Source organism: Manacus candei, unplaced genomic scaffold (genome assembly GCF_025592945.1).
Source record: "Manacus candei isolate 608988 ecotype Guabito, Panama unplaced genomic scaffold, ASM2559294v1 h1tg000071l, whole genome shotgun sequence".
Classification (NCBI taxonomy): domain Eukaryota; kingdom Metazoa; phylum Chordata; class Aves; order Passeriformes; family Pipridae; genus Manacus; species Manacus candei.
The window spans coordinates 322,108-340,570 of NW_026138119.1; the positions used below are offsets into that span (position 1 = coordinate 322,108).

Below are 18,463 nucleotides of genomic sequence, written 5' to 3' on the forward strand. Positions count from 1 at the left end.
TGCCAGGGTGTCATCAAACCCTCATTACCTGCTGCTCCTAGGAATGGCTCTGTCCTAACTGCCAGTCAGTCAGTGGGCACAAGGGATGGCAGAAAGATTTTGGAATGAGCAGATGTCGTGTTAGTTCCCTGCACAGGTCCTTGTGGATGCACCATCCCATAGGCATACGAAAATGTCACTTCACTTCCTCTTTTTGGCTAAAGACAAGAGAATGTGATGTCCCCTTACTAACTAAAGGTCGAGAGATTATCAGTGTAAATCCAGGGGGTAGAGAAGAGCAAAAGGGGAAATCCAGAGGGTGGTACAAAGGCTATCAACATTCAATGCCAGTGAAATGTGCATTGCCACAGTTCATGTTATGCTTCACATAATTCTCCACTCAAGATGATATTCTTTGCTCTGCAGTTTGGGGCACAGCTTTGGCCATGTCTAACACCGGGCCTTGCTCACCAGGTGATGCTCCAGGAGTCTGTGATTGATACGCTGAGCTGGCTGTGAAGAGCACACCCAACTCCTGCTGGCTATGGCAGGTGGGAGGAGCTGCAGGCCAAGGAGGTGGAGATGTGGGGATCGTTTCTGAATTCAAGGTCTTCCACATGTACAACTGATGCCGCTTTCACTTCATCTGAGTCATTCACATTTAGTTTTCAAAGTATGACAAAACCCAGTCTGAGACTGCAAATGGTGGCTGTGGCTTTGACAAATACTGCAGGCCAAATTCATTAGTGAGCTTTCAGAGAGAATTGTTTTGTTTTCCCACCATAAGCAAACAAAGAAATAACACTGTCTATCACCTAATTTCAGAATGTACCTGCTGGTTCTGGGGCTAATTATCATGTTCCTTCTGTGATGGAAAATAGCCCTACAGCATCTTAACTGTAAAATTTGGTTTTCAGGAAAGAACAGTTTTCTAAGGATTTAAAAATGTGTTTCATTCTTACTGAGTAATTGGTTTATATTTGAATATAAATAAATGAGAAGCAAGTATTCTATCTATTTCATAGCATTTAATGTACAATCATTTATACAGTGGGGCCATACTCATAATGTTTATTTTATGCTATTAAAAATATTGATAAAACAGTAGACATTCATTAGTTACACCATTTCCAAGAGCACAGAAGGATGAACAAATGCGTTTTCATTATAAGAGGTAATAATAATTAAGAGTGACAGAACCTTATCCTCACGATCTGCCTCCCAGCAGCAGTTTGGCTAATAAAAAAACAGAAGTTAAGATAAGGCAGCAATTATTAAGACAAATCTTCTGAAGGGCTGTTTGAACTCCTGTGTCCAGCAGATAATCTGATTTTACAAGGTGCTCTGGGGGGGGAGGCTGCATGGGAAGCAGTACCCAGGTGCAGGCCTTTAGCCCTTTGCACTGGCATTTTTACCTCTAGCGATTTCCCCGGTCGCTTCTTCTTTTGTTTGCTACAGCTGTGGCACATAAATCAGTCTCCATTCTGCCTCACTGACACCAAAGAGAAACACGGCACAAACAATGCACAACACTAAGCCCCAAATGTATTAATCATCTTTTTTCTTTTCTCTCTTTTTTGCTGATCCCTTTCACCTATCTTTTTTGGGAAATTCAAAAATGGCTACGGGCAACTCAGTAATTCTTCCCTCATAAATATTAGATGTACATGGAGCATGAATATTTGAGTAGCTAACTCTGACTTAGGTGAAACCAATTGCTAATAGCAGTTCATTTTTTCTCAGTGACATTCCACCAATAATCAGTGTGAGTGGGACAGGATGATGCAGGTTGGAGCTGAACAGCAAATGGGAATGAAGGTGCCAACTGGGAGCAAAGATGCTTTAGTGATCTGGCCCTCAGGTGGGACTTGGGGCTGTGCCTTCCCCCTTGGAGAAAGTTTGAGCAGGGAGATCTCTGCTCAGCAGCTACATGTGGATCTTTAGGAACCAAATATGGGAGAAAAATTTTAAACTGATTTTTATTATGCCATCAAGCTCCCGCCTCTCAGTGTGTTATGCCTTGTGCAGTGTCACCTGAGTGATGTGCAAACTGCAGTAGGAGAGACCCAGTTGGTCCCAGCACCCTCTCCTTAGGATATACCACGTCCATACTGTTGGGCAAGGCTTTGGTGCCCTTGAATGTCTTGTTTCTCAAGGCAGGTGAACCCACCCTGCTGCACGAGGGCTGCGAGGATGTGCTGAAATGGTGTGGGGGATGGAGACAGGGCTGTCCCATATGGTGATACCAGGCTATCTGTAAAATTGTGTGCTTCGATTTTTAATAAAAAGTAGAAATTGTGATTTTATGCCTGAGGCATAGAAAAGAAATGTAGTGTCTCTGGACCTAGGGAATGGCAATGAGTAATCAGGTGTGACCAGCTCAAACCTCAGTTGAAGTTCATGCCCAAGGGACACTAGTGCATACCTATCATTTTATATTGGTCCCATATTTGCCATTACTAGATAGATATTTTATAATCCATTGCTAATACTTACACACATTTGTCTGCTCTAGCATTGGGCTCCCCTTGTATGTGCTTTGGACAGGAAAGATCCCACTGGGTCTCTGAAATCACCCCAGTGCAGCTCCTCTGTCAGGGCTGGCTGTTTGGGTTGGCTCCCTGTCTCCATCACGGCTGGCTGGAGGACTCTGTCCCCATCCACACAGAACAGCTCTCAACTTGCAGAGGCCAAAGACCAGTGTGAATACAGCCATTGCCCTTGCTGTGTCCTTCCCCTGGGCAGCCTGGGCTCCAGTCCCACACCAGTAAAACCATCAAGGCAGCACTCAGCCATCCCCGTGCCTGGGCTCTCCCGCCTGTGAGAACACTTGTGCCAGCCCCAGGACACAGAGAACACGCTCTCAGTCTGAGAAAGCAAAGAAAAAACTTCACACTGAGAGAAAAGCCCGCTTAGTTTACAGGTTGCTTTTATTTACAAATATACCGAAGTGTAACCTCTCTCTTTTTTTTCTTTTTCTGCTTTTGTTTAGTGTGTGTATGTGTGTGTGTGCACGTGCACATGCACGTGGGAAGGAACACAGTGTGTGAGAAACTCATGGATCTTAGCTCCAGGCAATGGTGGCAGGAAAAAAAATGCAGTGAAATGAAATTTAAAAACACTAATAAATAATTTAATAACGACAAATAATTAAATTAAAAAAAATTCCAATCTACATACATTATGGTGGTTTGTTTCCAACACAGAGGGAAAGGAGCAGCGAATCTACAGTGAAAGGAGCTGGTTAAATATGAGAGAGCATAGTCATATTTTTTACAAGTTAAACAAATTGTAACAGACAGCTACAAAATACTACATTTCGATAACATAAATACAGAATATATAAATATACAAGTAATACAGCCATACACAGCTAAAAAATAGGGTGTTCACTTAAAAACAGAGTTCCCAATGCAAGGTATCTGCAGCCCCTTCACAGCTGCTGCTGAGCAGAACCAGGGTGCACTGAGCCAAGGGGACCTGGCTGCAGCCGTCAGTGCAGTCAGATCAGCCTCAGAGGAGCAAGACCATGCTGAACGCCCACCAAAGCCAAAAGACTTCATGTGTCTCTTGTGACCAAGTATCTCCCTAATCAAGGAGCACAGGTGCCCAAAGCTCTGGCTATGGCTTCCCTGTGCCCCCAGGCTAAAGAAGAGGGGCTGGGGAGGAACCTGAATGCACAGGGAGCAGCTGCTGGTCAGAAATGAGTGAGGTGGTTTGGGCATGGGGTTGTGTAAAGCATGATCTGGAGCACTGAGACTCTGGGTACTGTGGCTCCAGCTCCCACAGTCGTGTCGTGCTTCAGCAGGCTCTGTCCTTTCACTGCTGTGACTAAGCTCCAGGCTTGTGAGAAACCTTCCCTTCCTCACAATTCTACTGTTCATTTCTAGTGACCTTCAGGAATAACCAGAGTTCTTATGACAGGGTTCATGGAAGTGCTCTTGCAAACCCTAGCTCACAGCATCTCAGCAGCATCCCAGAGCTGCCCTCCCTGGGGCACCTGGGGTGGTGGCTTGGGATATACTTCTGACTCTTAAGGAAAGTGGAAAGGAGTCCTGAGCTCAGTAGGAAGAGGTAAGTGAGTTCACATCATCCCTGGAAGGTTTGCTGTCATGAAGGACCTTCCCCATGCCATGATGTACAGTGAGGTGGCTGAGCCATGGCCCTTCAAAGGACCTGGTGATGCTCATCCATTTTCTGCAGGATGGGTCTGAAAAATCCACTCAGCTAACGTGAGCCTCACCTCATTGTTAGCTGCAACTGGGCCACGTCATCTGGATGTTTTTGATGACAGAGTTTAAAGAAGAAAAGGAGTTCAAAATGCCCAGGATGGTGTTTCAGTATAAGTTGTTGCACCACCCTTTACTTACAGTGACATAATTGTGTTCCATGTCATGACTGTTAAACACATTTGCCACCAGCCTCAGGGTTTGTCCCACAGCGTGGTGGTAATGGGGGCCTGAGAACAGCAGTGCACAGTAGGAATCATCCCCTCCACAGCCAGCCATGCCAGAGAAGGTGCTGCTGCTCAGCCCCGAGCCTGGTTGGGACCCAGGACCACACAGCTCAGTAACCCCTCCTGAATGCTGGGAACAATCTGTCTGCCACCATCACAGACCTGCAGCTGCACAGTAAGGACCTCTAAGTTGGTACCCAGCATTCTGATCTCACGATCATCTTTTTTATGCATTATTGAGCAAACACTGAAACCTAATCAATCATCTTTTACTTAATTGCATCTTGTCACCACTTTAGCTGCACACGTATTCTTTGATTAGCTAAAACAACATGATTGAAACGCCATGAAGAGTTCACTTGATGCATTTGTATTAGAGAGGGGTTAATTTCCTAGGGAAAATGATCACTGTAAGGTGCACATAATAAACTGCTGTCATGACCTCTAGCCTTCGAGCTCCCATATGTGCAATCATTGTTTGTGGTTTTCGTGGAAGTGCCAGATGCTAAGAATTTTTTGGCTAGAGTTTATCAATTTGACTCAATGTAAGATATTACTGTGATATGGCCCATTAAACATTTTACTTTCACCTGATTGGGGACATTCCCTTGACAATAGAAGAGTAAAGCAGAAATCAAAAAGGTCAGAGGTTGCTGTATAATCTTTTACTGCAGGTCCCAGGTTAAAACCACAATGATCACACTCCAGTAGAGTAATTTATTCTACAAAAAGAAAGTGACATTTATTTTGCTTTAATGAACTTTGGCCTTTGCCAGCTATAACAGGCCCACTGGAAATCCTTGGCTATGCATTCCTTCCCTGGACCAGCAGCAGCCCACCATGGCACGGAAAATGTTACACATGCCAAGGGCCTGACTGTGCTGTGTGCGTGGCTCCAAATGTGGCAGAACATGGGGCAACAAACAGCTAAGGCATCACCATACAACACACCAAGGGAAAGGAGATGGTATGTACAAGAAATGAAAAGGAAAAAGAAAAGGTGGCAAACAGTCGTCCAAGTCATCCAAAATCAGCAAATTATGATGTGGTTACTTCATCTATAAAATGGGATATCTGATTTTTTCCTTGGAGATGGATTGTTTTTTCAACATCCAACCCAGACACAGAGGTAGAGTTGGGACAAGGCAGTTCTCCAAACTGTAGGTCACATTAGAGTTCTCATACAAGTCCCTGTAAACACTAAAAATGCCATTTTCAGCCTGCCAGTAATGAAATATGAAGCAAGGTTGTGCCTGTGTGAGTAGTCTATAAACTGGTATGTCTGAGAGGGTGAAGACATTTTCTGTGACTCTAAAGTAGCACAGCAGAGGGGTGAGGAGGGAAATGATGAATCCATTGAGATTGGTGGTGACAAATCTTTATATGTGCCATATGAAACCTGCTTGCCTTCTGCCCTGCAAACAGTGAGGATCACCTGAGTTTTTTAGATGTTTGCTATCATGCAGAGAGAAAGGAAATTGTTGTTTATTTTGATACACGGGGAAAGGGAAAAATAATTGAGCGGGATGGGCAAGAAAAGAAGATTCTTTCAATTTCAAAATACATTGAGGGGCTCACAACCCTCAAGTGAAAACCACATCCCTGCCAGAAAGCAGGGAATGGTCGCTAGACAAAGCATATGGATGTGATGGACCACCTCCCTGGGGAAAACAGCAATGGAAACCTGCAGAGACAGGGACAGGAGCATCCCCAGCACCCTCACAGAGCCACCAGTCCCTTCCCTGAGCAAGGCTGTGTGTGGCAGGCAGCGGAAGGGCTGGCCTTGGGCTGTGCTCTGCGCCCCTGCACCACACACACACAGAGCCTCCTCCACGGTGTTGTCCTTCTCTCCGGAGTGAGAACCCGTGTGCTTATCCTGCAGATAAAACTTGACTTTCTCAAGAAACCTCCAACATACTCGGTACACATTACCCTGCCATCGGAAAACGATCTCATGTTTTCCCTTGGACCCATCATCCTACCTTCCTACCCACGCCTCCGGGACACCTGGAGGACCTGTCTCCATCAGTGATGTGGGGTTCCCAGCAGGATCACCCCCCTAAGGTCGAGGACACAGTGCCCCCAGCAACGCTCCTCCCACCCTGGGTGCCAAGGCTGCAGAAGTCCTGCTCTGGTCTCCCCCTCCAAGGCAGTCCCAGAGTCCCACGCTCCCGGAGAAGGTGCTGAGCCCCACAGGGACACTGCAGCGCTGGCCTGGTACCAGTCCTCAGCCTGGAGGAGTTAGATTAACCAGAGCTTTGGACTTGTTTTTCAGCTATTATGGTCAATATATTAAAGGTATTTATTTAAGAAAGTGCCTATCCTGCCAATCTTTCCCCGTGAGCTCTATTTTGAACACACCCTATAATTACTGATATTACCCTGGCAAATTTTCCCCATGAAGTTTTCTCCACTGAGAGCCATGACTGTACTTGTCTGCCTCTCCACATTATAATTATCACCAGGCAATATTTATAGCTATACTATTATTATTTATGATATTTTATGCCCTACAAAAATCTATATGACATATGCTCAAACTTCAACATCAGAGACAATCAGACTTCAGCTGGGACATCCCCTTCCTTCAGCATACCTGTTCTTCTGGCGCTGGCACTGCCCGGGTGATTGGAGCCACAGCCAGGAGTCCCGGCAGCAGGAGGATCTGCAGGACTTGGTCAGACTCCAGCTCAACATACCTGAACTTCCCAGCGTGAGCTCTTTCATACTTTCCTGTTCGCAGCTGGTGCACATTTCAGGACTTCTGGTGTTTCAGGCTAGAACTGTGTATCCTCGATTCTTGCTGAGGCAAGATAATTAACTAAAGGAGTGCTTAATTATTCCAGATGGACAATAGAGCACAGTATATTTATGCCTCATGCAAAACATAAATAAACAGAACAGAAGGAACAAACACTTGTTTGCCAGTTGTGGTCTAGGCTTGAAATTTGGCACTGCAAAACTTACAAACAAATGTAAATGTTTTAATCTCACACTTAAAAAAAAAATTAAATAAAACTGTCTCGTAAGCACCCTTAGTTTTAATTATTTAAGATCAATGCTAACCTAAATGTCTCTGTCCCTAACATGCATGTCCTTTCCAGAGTCATAGACCTTTCTTATTCTGAAATCACTGGCTTTCTCCACAAATACTGTTAACCAGTTTCCTCAGTATCATATGCATAAGGGCTATAAACTAATGAGCAGATCTAGGTTATGTAGAAAAAGTGTAGAAAGGAAACAAATGTTGAACATCACATTTACATTAACTTCTCACAGTTCAAATGGCAATTTATCCACAACATAGTATGAATCATGCAGTAAGAAAAGGGAGGAATCTCCAGTTTCTTTGATTTATTTGTCATATGGTCAACTGATGTCAGTATCAGCGGCTTTAAAAAAAAAAAAAAAGTTTAAACATCCAAAAGAAAGGAAGAGAGAAAGGAGGAAAAGGTCTAGCTTTCCACAAAATCCATTTCCTTTAAGATGACGAGCTCAAACCAAACCAAATCAAAGGCTGAGGACGAGCAGGTTCTTCTGTTCCTTCCGTGCTTGTCTCGTGGTCTGGTGCAGGCTGGGAATCAAGGGTATGGGACGGGTGGATGTGTTTTGTTTCTCTATATATGTATGTAGGTAGGTAGGTATTAAAGTATATATACATACATACACATATATGCAAACAGAGACAGTCTTCCTAAAAAAATGCTCTTTGCAGTCCAGAGGCAGCAGAGTCACTGTGAAGGAAGAGCTGGGCAACATATGGCTGTAGAGTCTGCACTGGAAAAGTCACTGGCTAAACACACGCCGGCTGTTTGTTTTCTTATTTTCATGAGGCGAAATAGGAGCTCTGCATAGAGTACAGCCTGTCAATGGGGTTTCCTACTCTAGCCTGCATGGAGTTAACTTCAGAAGAGGCAAGAAAACAGTCGCTCAAGCTAGTTAAAGAGGTATCACTGTCGATATCATGAAAAATGGAGTCATTTCCTGCAAATGAAACGTACATGTTAAGCGGATGCTGTGCAGCCAAGGGGAGGACACAGTACTCACGGGTGCTCACAAGCTGCAGCTGCAGCAACTGGGAACGCTCCTGGTTCTCTTATCACATGTTAACCTTATCACATGTACTTTGGCTCTAAGGGTCTGACCTATGATGATGGGGACTAAAAGCCAATCCATGGGGGCCAGCTGGCAGCAGTGCCCCCCAAACCTGCCAGGATTTAATTAAGGCTTCAGTCAGCAGCACAAAAGGTAGTCTCGGCTGACAACGAGAGCAAACAGTGCTGGGGAGGAGCAGGTGCCCAGCTCTCCAAGGGCTGGGATCTGGCACTCCTGAGGGCACCAGGGCTGCTGAGGAAGGTGGGACCAGATATCAAGTGCCCATGACAGGGAAGCATGGTCTAAGAGCCATAGTCATAGTGGTCTTCATTTACACACAAGGCAAAAACCAGTTCTACCAATGTGACAGGACCCAGGAGGAGACCCAGCTTCCCTGGCCTCAAGCGACCTACAATCGTAAATGTGCTCTCCTTTCAGAAAATTCCACTCTTTCAGGGCTAGTTTGGAACAGCACCTTTTATTTCCCTTAGCAACTAAGATTTCAGCTTACTTCAACTTCAAAGGTATCAGAAAAACCTCTAGCTCAAGTGCTGGAGGCTTTAACAAAATGTTAGTCCAGTTCTTTTTCCTCACACACTTGTTTGAAAGGGCTTTCTGCCATCCTCTGCACTCTTTTCAGAGCACAGAACCTGCCTCCCAAGAAGTTTTACTCAGAAACTTACTCAGCAAACCAACAAAATCACAAGTCACCTATAATGCTTGAGGGCACTTTGTATGCCCTCAGCTCCTTACAGGACCTCCCAAATTTCCTGGTGTGCAGCACTGACTTGTCTCAGTGGCAAAAGTACTGACACAGACCCAAAGCAGATTTCCTGTTGGCCTGTGCATGCTGTGCTTGTGACAGTGATGCACAATGAGCCTCTACAGTGAAGTGTTCTGGTCAGCAGAAAAGAGTCAGAAACAGGTCCTTGTGGGCTACTGCAAGTGTGAGAATCACAGTCTGAAATATCATCAGAAATTCTTTTTAAATGCCACACTGCAATTGTCCAGAATCAATTACTGGGCATTCAGTACTTGCAATGCCTCTGATGTGTGGTCAAGCAATCGTGAAAGCAAACCGTCATCTTGATATGGGACAGAGAATAAAACCACGCAGGAGAAATGTCCTGTGGTAACCCATCTCTTAGTAGCTCAAAAACTGTTCTTTACAAATCCACACATTCAATCTGCGTGATTTTACAGGGCTGCTTATTCATTTTGGAATGAATAGATTTCTTCTCTTTATTTAAGGCACTTTTTTCTCAAAGTCTCTAAGAAAAAAGGAAAAACTTGTGAGGGATCTAGAATTTGGTACTGTTTATTTTTCAATGTCTTGGACAGTGGTTTAAAAAAGTGGAGCTGGAGAGGTGATGTTTCTTGCTTTACCATTTATCAGAATCATACTGTGAAATAATTTTGAAGGGTGTCAAGAGCTTGAGATAAGCTCTGTTCTACCTCCTTATGTGTACAAGAAATTACACATGCAAAACAGACTGGTACAAATTCCCTGGTACAAATTCCAGAAAAAATATACTAAAAGCCAGCAGTGCTGCTGGCCTTGTGGTGTGTGATGCAGCACACAGACCCTGCTACTCCGGATGTGGCAGAATGAGGCATGCCTTACCATAGGGGTTCATGTGGTCGCCTGGCATTTGTGGAGGGGTAAGACCCTGCTGAAACGGGTCTGTGCCATAACTGCTTTGCTCCATTGCTACAATCTGCTGCTGTGGTGGTGCAAGTGGTGTGTAAGATGTCATCATCCCTTCCATTCGGTTGGACATTACTTCTGCAAAGCAAAGAAGAGGTAGAGTCATTGCTGGGGACCGGGGCAGCATTAGTGGCAACACTAAACCTGAGCAAATACAGGTAGGGGGATCCTGTCAGTCAGAGGAGCTTCCCAAATTTTGTCTGAGAGTAGAACCTTGAGCAAGTAAGTTGAAAGACTTGTAATTTCTCACTGAATCATTTCTGGAGGTCCTGGGTGCTGGACCCTATCCTCCTGAAGTCTGTATTGTGTGTGACAGAGCTTAGTTATTCTCTAACTTCTGTTGGTCCCAGTTCTTCTGGCTCTGGGTAAAGAAGAGGATTTGAGACTGCAAGGCCTTGGGAGCTGAAGACACTCAAGAGTACTCATAGAGCAGCAGGGCATGCCCTGGTGCCTCTGTGCAGTGCCTGCCCCAGGGTCCAGCCACCTGTGGAGGTACGGGAGGGGCTCCCCATGCCGTGCCTGGGGCAGCAATGCTGACACCCCTGCAGATTTCCAGCTGAGCATGGTGCACCTTACTGCAGGAGAAAACCAACTGGAGGATCTACCTGGATCAAGCCTCACGGAGATTTCCTCCAGTGGAAGTGCCTCCATATGGCACATTTTCTCCAGAAAGGAGGTAACAGCTTCTGTGTGAGCACCTCTGTGCTCTGGCCCCATCAAAGGAACTTGGGGTAACTTGGCATGGGCACTCAGGCACCCATCTGTGTGCTACCACTGCTGATGGCACACCTCACCCACAGACCCGCACATCACCTGGATGGCTGTACTAAGGCAACGTGCAGGAATGGCACTTCCAGACACCTGCAGATTCCTTCCCTCTCACTTTGCTTCATCACAAATCCCCTACCTTGTCCTAGTCGCTGCGAGTTCTGTTGCTCCTGCTGCTGCTGATGCCTTCGCGCCAGCTTTTTCATCTGAAAAAGAGCAGAACAGAACAATCTCATGGTTCTGAATGCAACAATTTTGCTTCCTTACAAAACTCTCTGCAAACATTGTTATCAGTAAACATAGACCATTTATACTCATGCACACACTGCTGTGGGTTCAGTTTCAATTCTAAGCTTAAACATCTCAGTTTCCCGTTCAGATTTGCATGCAAAATTAACTCCCAACCCTGTGCTGCTTTGACCAACAGTGGCTGTGTTCGGAAGTTGCCTTTCTAGTGTGGACGTAGAGAGTGGTGCAAGGCAGAACCTGCAGAGCTCAGCCATGGGACCTCCACAGTGTGAGCTACATCCAGGGCAAGAGCCCGTGCTGAGGCATAACCTGCATTTGACTTTTGAGAATATGATAAACAACCTACCTTTGCTCTTTGGTTTTGAAACCAGACCTGGACGACTCGCACGCTGAGCCCTGTTTCAGCTGCTAGTGTTTCTCTGACCTGCAGGAGGAAATGCTTAATGAAGCAATTTTTTATATGTTAACCAAAACAAACCACTAATCAGTTTTGTTAGGATGAACATTTGTACTTACAACAAAAAATTGCATGTATGGAATTACTTTTAAAAATTCCTCATATTTTTGCACAGTTTTTTCAGGTTCTCCCCCTGATATCGCTACCAGTTCCATGAGTCCTGAACAGACAGTCTGAGCTGAGGAAAATGACGCTCAGTCATCTCATGGTTTTTATTTTACCCATAAAACAGTTCTGTGCAAAAAGAGTGCTTTGCTCTCACCCCAAGGGAACTGCTGCTGTCTTGGGAAGGGACAGGGGCTGTCTGGGGCTGTGGCCTGGAGTCAGAGCTGACTTGGTCCCTGGTGAAGCACCTACCTTTCTACAGGGCTTGGAAGACACTTCAAAGGATGCTTTGAATGCTCTTCTCTGCTGTGTAGTAAGTATTGTCCTTGGTCGTTTAGGTCTTCTTGGGTCCTTCCCATCATCACTTCCTTTTCCTTGGGTTACTTGGCCTTTGGTGGGCTTAACATCTCCATCTTCATCATCACTTTTAACTAGTGAAAAGCAGGATATATAATTGCACTTGTTTCACCAAGAAAACAGGATGTTTGAGAACTGCTCTTCGGTCAACAGGTTCAACTATTATCCCATGGTTATTTGCATACCTAAATCAGCTGCAGGCAGGAAGAGACTATCTTAGATTTGTGTGCTCTGCCTAAATCAAATGGCACAAAAGTATAAAAACGTGTTCAATTTTTAATTGAGAAAGTGGGACTGATAAGGGGATAGAAATTCAGAATATACTTTAATATTTCCAGGGATCAGGAAGAGAAAGACTTTATGCCCTTCCAGCATCACTTGGTCTTTTATGTGCTCACCTGCTCCAACCTCACCACCAGATACACACCTTTCCTTTAGCAGCTGAGGTCCAGCTTCTCCTGAAGCATTATCTGCAGACAGGTACTACTGCCTGCACCGCTACAGCAGCAAAACTGCATAAAGTAAGTACCACACAAATATCTCAAAGCCTGTATAACTAAATATAGTGCAAATTCCAGTTATTGTTCTGAATTTTTTGAAGCTTTAGAAATAATATTAAATATAATCTTTGCCATCTCATTTCCATTTCCCCCAGAAAACATCGGTATTCTTCCTCTGTGTCCGCATTTATAATGTGTCTGGATGAACAAGCATAAACTTCTCTTTCTCAGTAAATGCATACAAGTATCTATGTGCTTGTGTAGACCAAACAGATTCTTTATGTTTTCTCTAATTAAATTCTGAATGTTCACACAATCTGGTGATACTACATATGTTAGTATATCGTCCTGGGAAATGTCGACTGCAGTGGCAAAGGTTGAGGAGTAAACACAAATATGTTGTGAAAATCAACCTTAAGTCATCATATTTTATTTGACCAGACTACTGATTTTTCTTCCAGAAAACACTATCACATTATTATAGGGATTTCAACATGAAGAAGCACACTGACATTTTTATATGTTGAAAGATTACATTTGGGGAATCAACAAATTAGACTTTAATTCATTTTAGGGTCTGATTATTATGCACCTAGCAGTCTAATCACCTTTTACTTTAATAAGCATCTTTGGCCTAATGATTAAAGAGAAGCTCAGTCATTTTAATAACCATGACATTATTAACTTTCCAGCGTGCCATTTCTAAGGAAAGGTTTGTGAGGATTAATTCTGCTCATAGGAGAGTACTTTTGTGTCCAGTGGATAAATATTTGATTGAAGCAGGACACGTTCTCAGCCAGGGCTCTGCAGATCGTGTGCTCTCACACAGGCCCCTGGGAGATCAGTGTTTTCAGTGTGTTAGACAATGGGAGACAAACAACCTATTTAACTTGTCAGCTTGTTTTTCAGGTTTGGGTTTGGCAAGTCTCTGGGAGTAAGAAACTCCCCCTTGTGCCAAAGGGAAATGAAATTGAAACCAAGGCTGGTTTGTGCTACTGTGGTTGCTCACTGCTGATCACAAACCAGATCTGATCGTGAAGAGGAACCCACCCCTGCCCAAAGCTCATGTCAAACAGCTGCCAATGCTGGCATCTATGGGAGGATGTCTGTGCCCAACCCCAGCCAAGGATGGTCTGGCTCCAGCTGCTTAAGGGGGTTCGGCTGGACAAGGGGTAGGTGCCCAGCAGGATGCTGGAGCTGGCGGGTGGAACAACGCGGTGATGGGTGAGGAGGAAACTCACGTGCCTCGGGCACGTTCACCAAGAGCTGAAACTCTGTGATGTGAGATTTACCCAGCAGAGACTCAAGGTCCTGCAAACACAGTATGGCAATAACTGACACATAATAATAATATAATTATTGCTATAATAATAACCATAACTGCTCCAAGAATGATCCCGGTTGCATGCATTGCTGAAGCTGCAGAGACCTTCGGCCTGTGCCATACCTGACACAGAAATACAAATTTCAGCCATGTGGGCAATATGGTTCTCAGATTAGAGACTAAGGATAATTTCTGCTCTTAGCTAAAATGGAATAACACATTTTCCCATAAACCAGAGGTACGTATTCATGTCATTCGTACATTTAATGGAATGGTAACTATTGATTTTCTTACACGTTTTCTTAGGAAACAAGTGTGCTATTATGATGGCACAAACCAACATCTCGGTTTCTTTCAGACTCTCTTCAGTACTTCTGTGTTGTACTTGTAATTTTTCTTAAAGGTACCATTTGTGATTTGGCAGAGAGAACCCTCTTGAGAATCGTATTACCGCTGTGCCCACTTCCCTAGCTCAGTGCTGGAAGTGTACGTGCAGAAGAACCCCTGAAAATACGTTAATGGATGGAAGAATGTCTGTGGAGAACAGCATACTGAGGACTCACTTGAGTGAGACCTCGGGTAGCTGAAGTCAGTCTGATTCATGTTTTATGATCTTGCAGAAAAATACTTTGATGAAAACAAAAGGATTTTGTCCTTTACTAAGCAGCAAGTTAAGGAAGGGAATCAGGTCAGGGAGAGCAGACTGCAAGTAAGGATGTTTTCAGCTGTGCCTGTGAATTTGCATAGGTGGCATGTGCATACAGACAGAGTGGATGTGAAAATGGATGTAATTCCCTATAAGAAAGCTGCTCAAACTAACGCAGCTTTTCCAGTCAGGGTAGGTGGGGGAAAAGCTCACCTGAGTCTGAGTCGTCTGGGCTGACCGAGCTCAACAAGTCCTTCTCTTTCTCATAGTCACTTTTGCAGAGCAGCTGCCCTTCCTTGAGGACAAACTCATCCCCTTTCCTCAGCTGGCGCTCGCACACACAGCAGCAGAAGCAGCTCAGGTGATACACACACTCCAGGGCTCGCATCACGAACTCTGTCGGGGCGATCTTCTCCATGCAGCCGCTGCACTTGGCGGCAAAGAGCCTGCAAGGAAGAGGTACCACAGTCAAAAGGAGTGTCAGATCATACCCTGCGTGGATCTAAATCCAGCAAAACCTGCACAGATCAGCCTGGTTCGTGCTCCTGCACACTGTGAGACTCGTGTCCTTAGGCTTGGAAACATCACAGGCATGCAATTTATTCAAATCTCAATCCCTTTGGTTTTGAGATTCCCCAAATCGCCTTTGCTGGATAAAGCCCACTAAGATCTGTCCTTATCGCAATGTTTTTTTCCTCTTCAAAATGAGAAACAAAAGGGAGCTCTCAGAGTTGGATAACTTGCCCAAATCCAAATGTATTTTAATTTACCTTTTAGAGAAAAGACCAGCACATGCTTTGTTTTATGCAGGCTCTCTGGTTTCAGCACTTAAACCCTTTTCTGAACAGATTTCATGGCTTTCCATTTTTGGTATTGTCTGTCTCTGAGGACACTGATAAACGAACACAGAAATGAGCAGGAAAACTCAGTGCTCTGGCTGAGGCAAAGCCGATGCACACACATGCGACTGCACACATGCAATCGATAAAGAGAGGACTGCAATAAGAAGCCTTTTCTTCGGATGTTGAGTTATTCCAGAACAACCTGTCTCTGAAGGGAATACTGTGCATTTTAAATGGTGTGAAACATCCTTTGGCAGAGATAAGCAGTGATACAATCTGCTAAATTACCACTATAATCACAGACTCTAGAACACACACTGTATCCAGACTAGTTCTTATTAAACCTCTATAAACCTCCTCTTTCATCCATCATTAATTTTCTAAGATAAAGTTAGAATTATTTAGATTAATTTTATTTTGCTTCTCTAATGTCAGCTGGGAATCTCCTAAGTGAGCTTTTCAGAAGAGGGCTGCCTCAAATAAAGACAAATCGCTAAGTTACGTCCCTATGTCACACAGTGGGCTGATGATTTGAAATTCAGTGTCTTTTAAGGCAATACATCACAGCGCAAGGTGTGTGAACATTTACATTTCAGCTAGGAAACGAACACAACTGCACTTGTGTGTTCCCAGGAAAAAAACTATATTCTGCCTTTTAGTGCAGGGTCCACTGATCTTTCTTTTTCATCATCAAAATTACAATTTTTTACAAAAAAGGCAATTTTCTCTGATTTTAGAAGACAGAGACTGTAGGAGTTACTCATTCCTCCAGAGCCTCCATTTTGTCTGAGCTGAGAAGTGCAGGAAAATGGCAGTCACAAGCCCTCAACAAAGGACTGGAGTCAGAGTGGGCAGGAGGGAAAAGCAAATGTCAGTGTGGTTGCTCACAGCATTCAGCGAACATCTGAGAGCCGGGAACTGGGGGGTTCCCCAGCTGTACCAAGGAGCGACTGCACTGGGAGCCTGGCTGGCTCAGTGCACACCTTTGTACAACCACAACCTCAAGGTAACAGCTGTGCAAGGTGGACAGAGTGGTTTGTTTTGGGGGTATGAAATGAATTAACTCGATCAAAAGGAAACTGATGCCACACAGGACCCTCGGGCACTGCCACGAACGGGCCGGCTTATTTCATACACTCGGCTGGCTTTGTCCACAAGGTTTTACTTACAATGCTTTAGCCAGCAAATTCCTAAGAAGAAAATATTTTTATCTCTACACAATAACATATCTGAAAGGATTAACACACAAAGGGCAAAAAAAAAGGAGCGCTGAAAAAAAGTTGTTTCTATTTAACTGCTTAAACCTATTTGACTCATTTAACCAAGCCTGGCCCCTCCGTCCCAGGGGCGTCCTTAGGACGGGGCATACCTGGAAACGCCAGGACCGGCAGGGCTGGTGCGAGGGCACCGTCCTCCCGCACCCACGCTCGCCCGCCCCGCCGGCGCTGGGACGCTGCCGGAGGGTCGGGGCGGCCCCGACGTGCGGATGCCCCGTTCGGACCGGGACCGGGGGCTCCGGCCGCCCTCGGGCCCCGCAGCCGTTCGCGTGTCCCGTCAGCGCTGCTGGGCTGGGAAACGTTTAAAAACGGACTGCAGGACCCCGTCCCGCCGGCCATCGCCGCGGGCAGGTGCCCACCTTCCCACCCCAGCCAGGGGAGAACGGGGAGCCTTCCCGGGCGGTCTGCGCCGGGGGGCGGCGATGCCGCGGGAGCAGAGGGGTGATGCGGGTGCGGCAGAGCGGGGAGGGGGGGCTTGGCCCTGGCGGGGCTGCGATCGCTCAGGTAGGGCTGCGATCGCCCCAGGTAGGACTGCGGCTGCCTCTGGTTTTCTCCCAAGTAAACCACACAATGTGCCACCATCCAGTGACAGGGAAAACACAGTTGTAAACACCATTTACAGATAATTTCAAGGAGGAAAGCCCAGGAAAGCATAAATACCCCATACCTTCCCTCTACCTGGGACATGAGAAAAACCTTCTTGTCCTATGGAGTTTCCCTGAGCAGCACCTTCACTGTCACATTGCCTTACTGATTGTTTGGGGTTTTAAATTTTTCTTCAAAATAAAAATGTCTAACATGAACAAAAAACATTTTGTGTTATTTACTAGCAATTGACTATCCCCAGAAACCTGGTGCTTTTGCAGCAGTGCTTCTTCCCAAGGCAGCCTTTTAGCTGTAACGAATTACACTGACATCAGTGTAGTATTAACTCATTCAAATGAACATCAAACTGCCCTGACAATACTGCGTGGACTTCGTACCTAGAATTTGCCCACTGTCGAGAAATTCCCTCCTCTGTACACAGGTATTCTCTGCACTATAACATGCACTACACACACACAGAGGGCCTTGTTGGATTGAATTCTGAGATTATAAAATCTTCATAACATCTATCTTATAAAGCATTTATAGATATTTTTTTAGCTTCCCAAGAGGAACTCAAGGTTATGCACTCCTTTTGCACAAGGCAATCTCACAACAGGAAACTAATCTTGACAAATGACCAGACTTTGATAGCTGTGATCTAAACCACTGCTCGTTAGACTGTTCATTTTATAAACGAATGGTAATAAACCTGTTGGGAAGTGTAGGATAGCAGGAATACTTTACAGATCACCCCTTTACAGGTTTCAATCAAAGTCATAAATTTTAAGTGGAGCACACAGATATTCTGTGCTGAGACAAAGCCTCTGTCCCACACCAACTGCATTTAAAGGAATATTTCTTTTGCTTTCTATACATTTTACAAATAATTTGCATAACTCAGGCTTTTCATGCCCATGGCTGATTATCTCCAGATCTCTTAAGTTAATGTCAAACCTCAAAATCCTTGGACTTGTAAAAGTATGTGGAGAGTGGAAATCAAATGCCTTTATTAGAAGCCCCAGGAAATCTCTGACTCCTAAGCACAACGAAAACATTCCAAAGAAAATTGTTCAAAGAGGACAAAGCAGAAAAGCAGAACAAGAAAACCTTGT

General features: G+C 44.9%; 1 protein-coding gene across 1 annotated transcript in view; it reads right to left on the reverse strand.

The window, feature by feature from the left end:
* Window positions 1-2,989: 2,989 nt before the first annotated feature.
* The window catches only part of LMX1B (LIM homeobox transcription factor 1 beta), a 91,243-nt gene continuing 75,769 nt past the window's right edge, over window positions 2,990-18,463 (reverse strand). The window contains exons 3-8 of the mRNA XM_051807788.1: window positions 14,858-15,090; window positions 12,070-12,248; window positions 11,602-11,679; window positions 11,146-11,212; window positions 10,155-10,316; window positions 2,990-8,419 (exon numbers count right to left, since the gene is read on the reverse strand). Coding sequence (XP_051663748.1) covers window positions 8,262-8,419; window positions 10,155-10,316; window positions 11,146-11,212; window positions 11,602-11,679; window positions 12,070-12,248; window positions 14,858-15,090 — 877 coding nt within the window. The 3' untranslated portion in view covers window positions 2,990-8,261. The remainder of the gene's footprint in view (window positions 8,420-10,154; window positions 10,317-11,145; window positions 11,213-11,601; window positions 11,680-12,069; window positions 12,249-14,857; window positions 15,091-18,463) is intronic.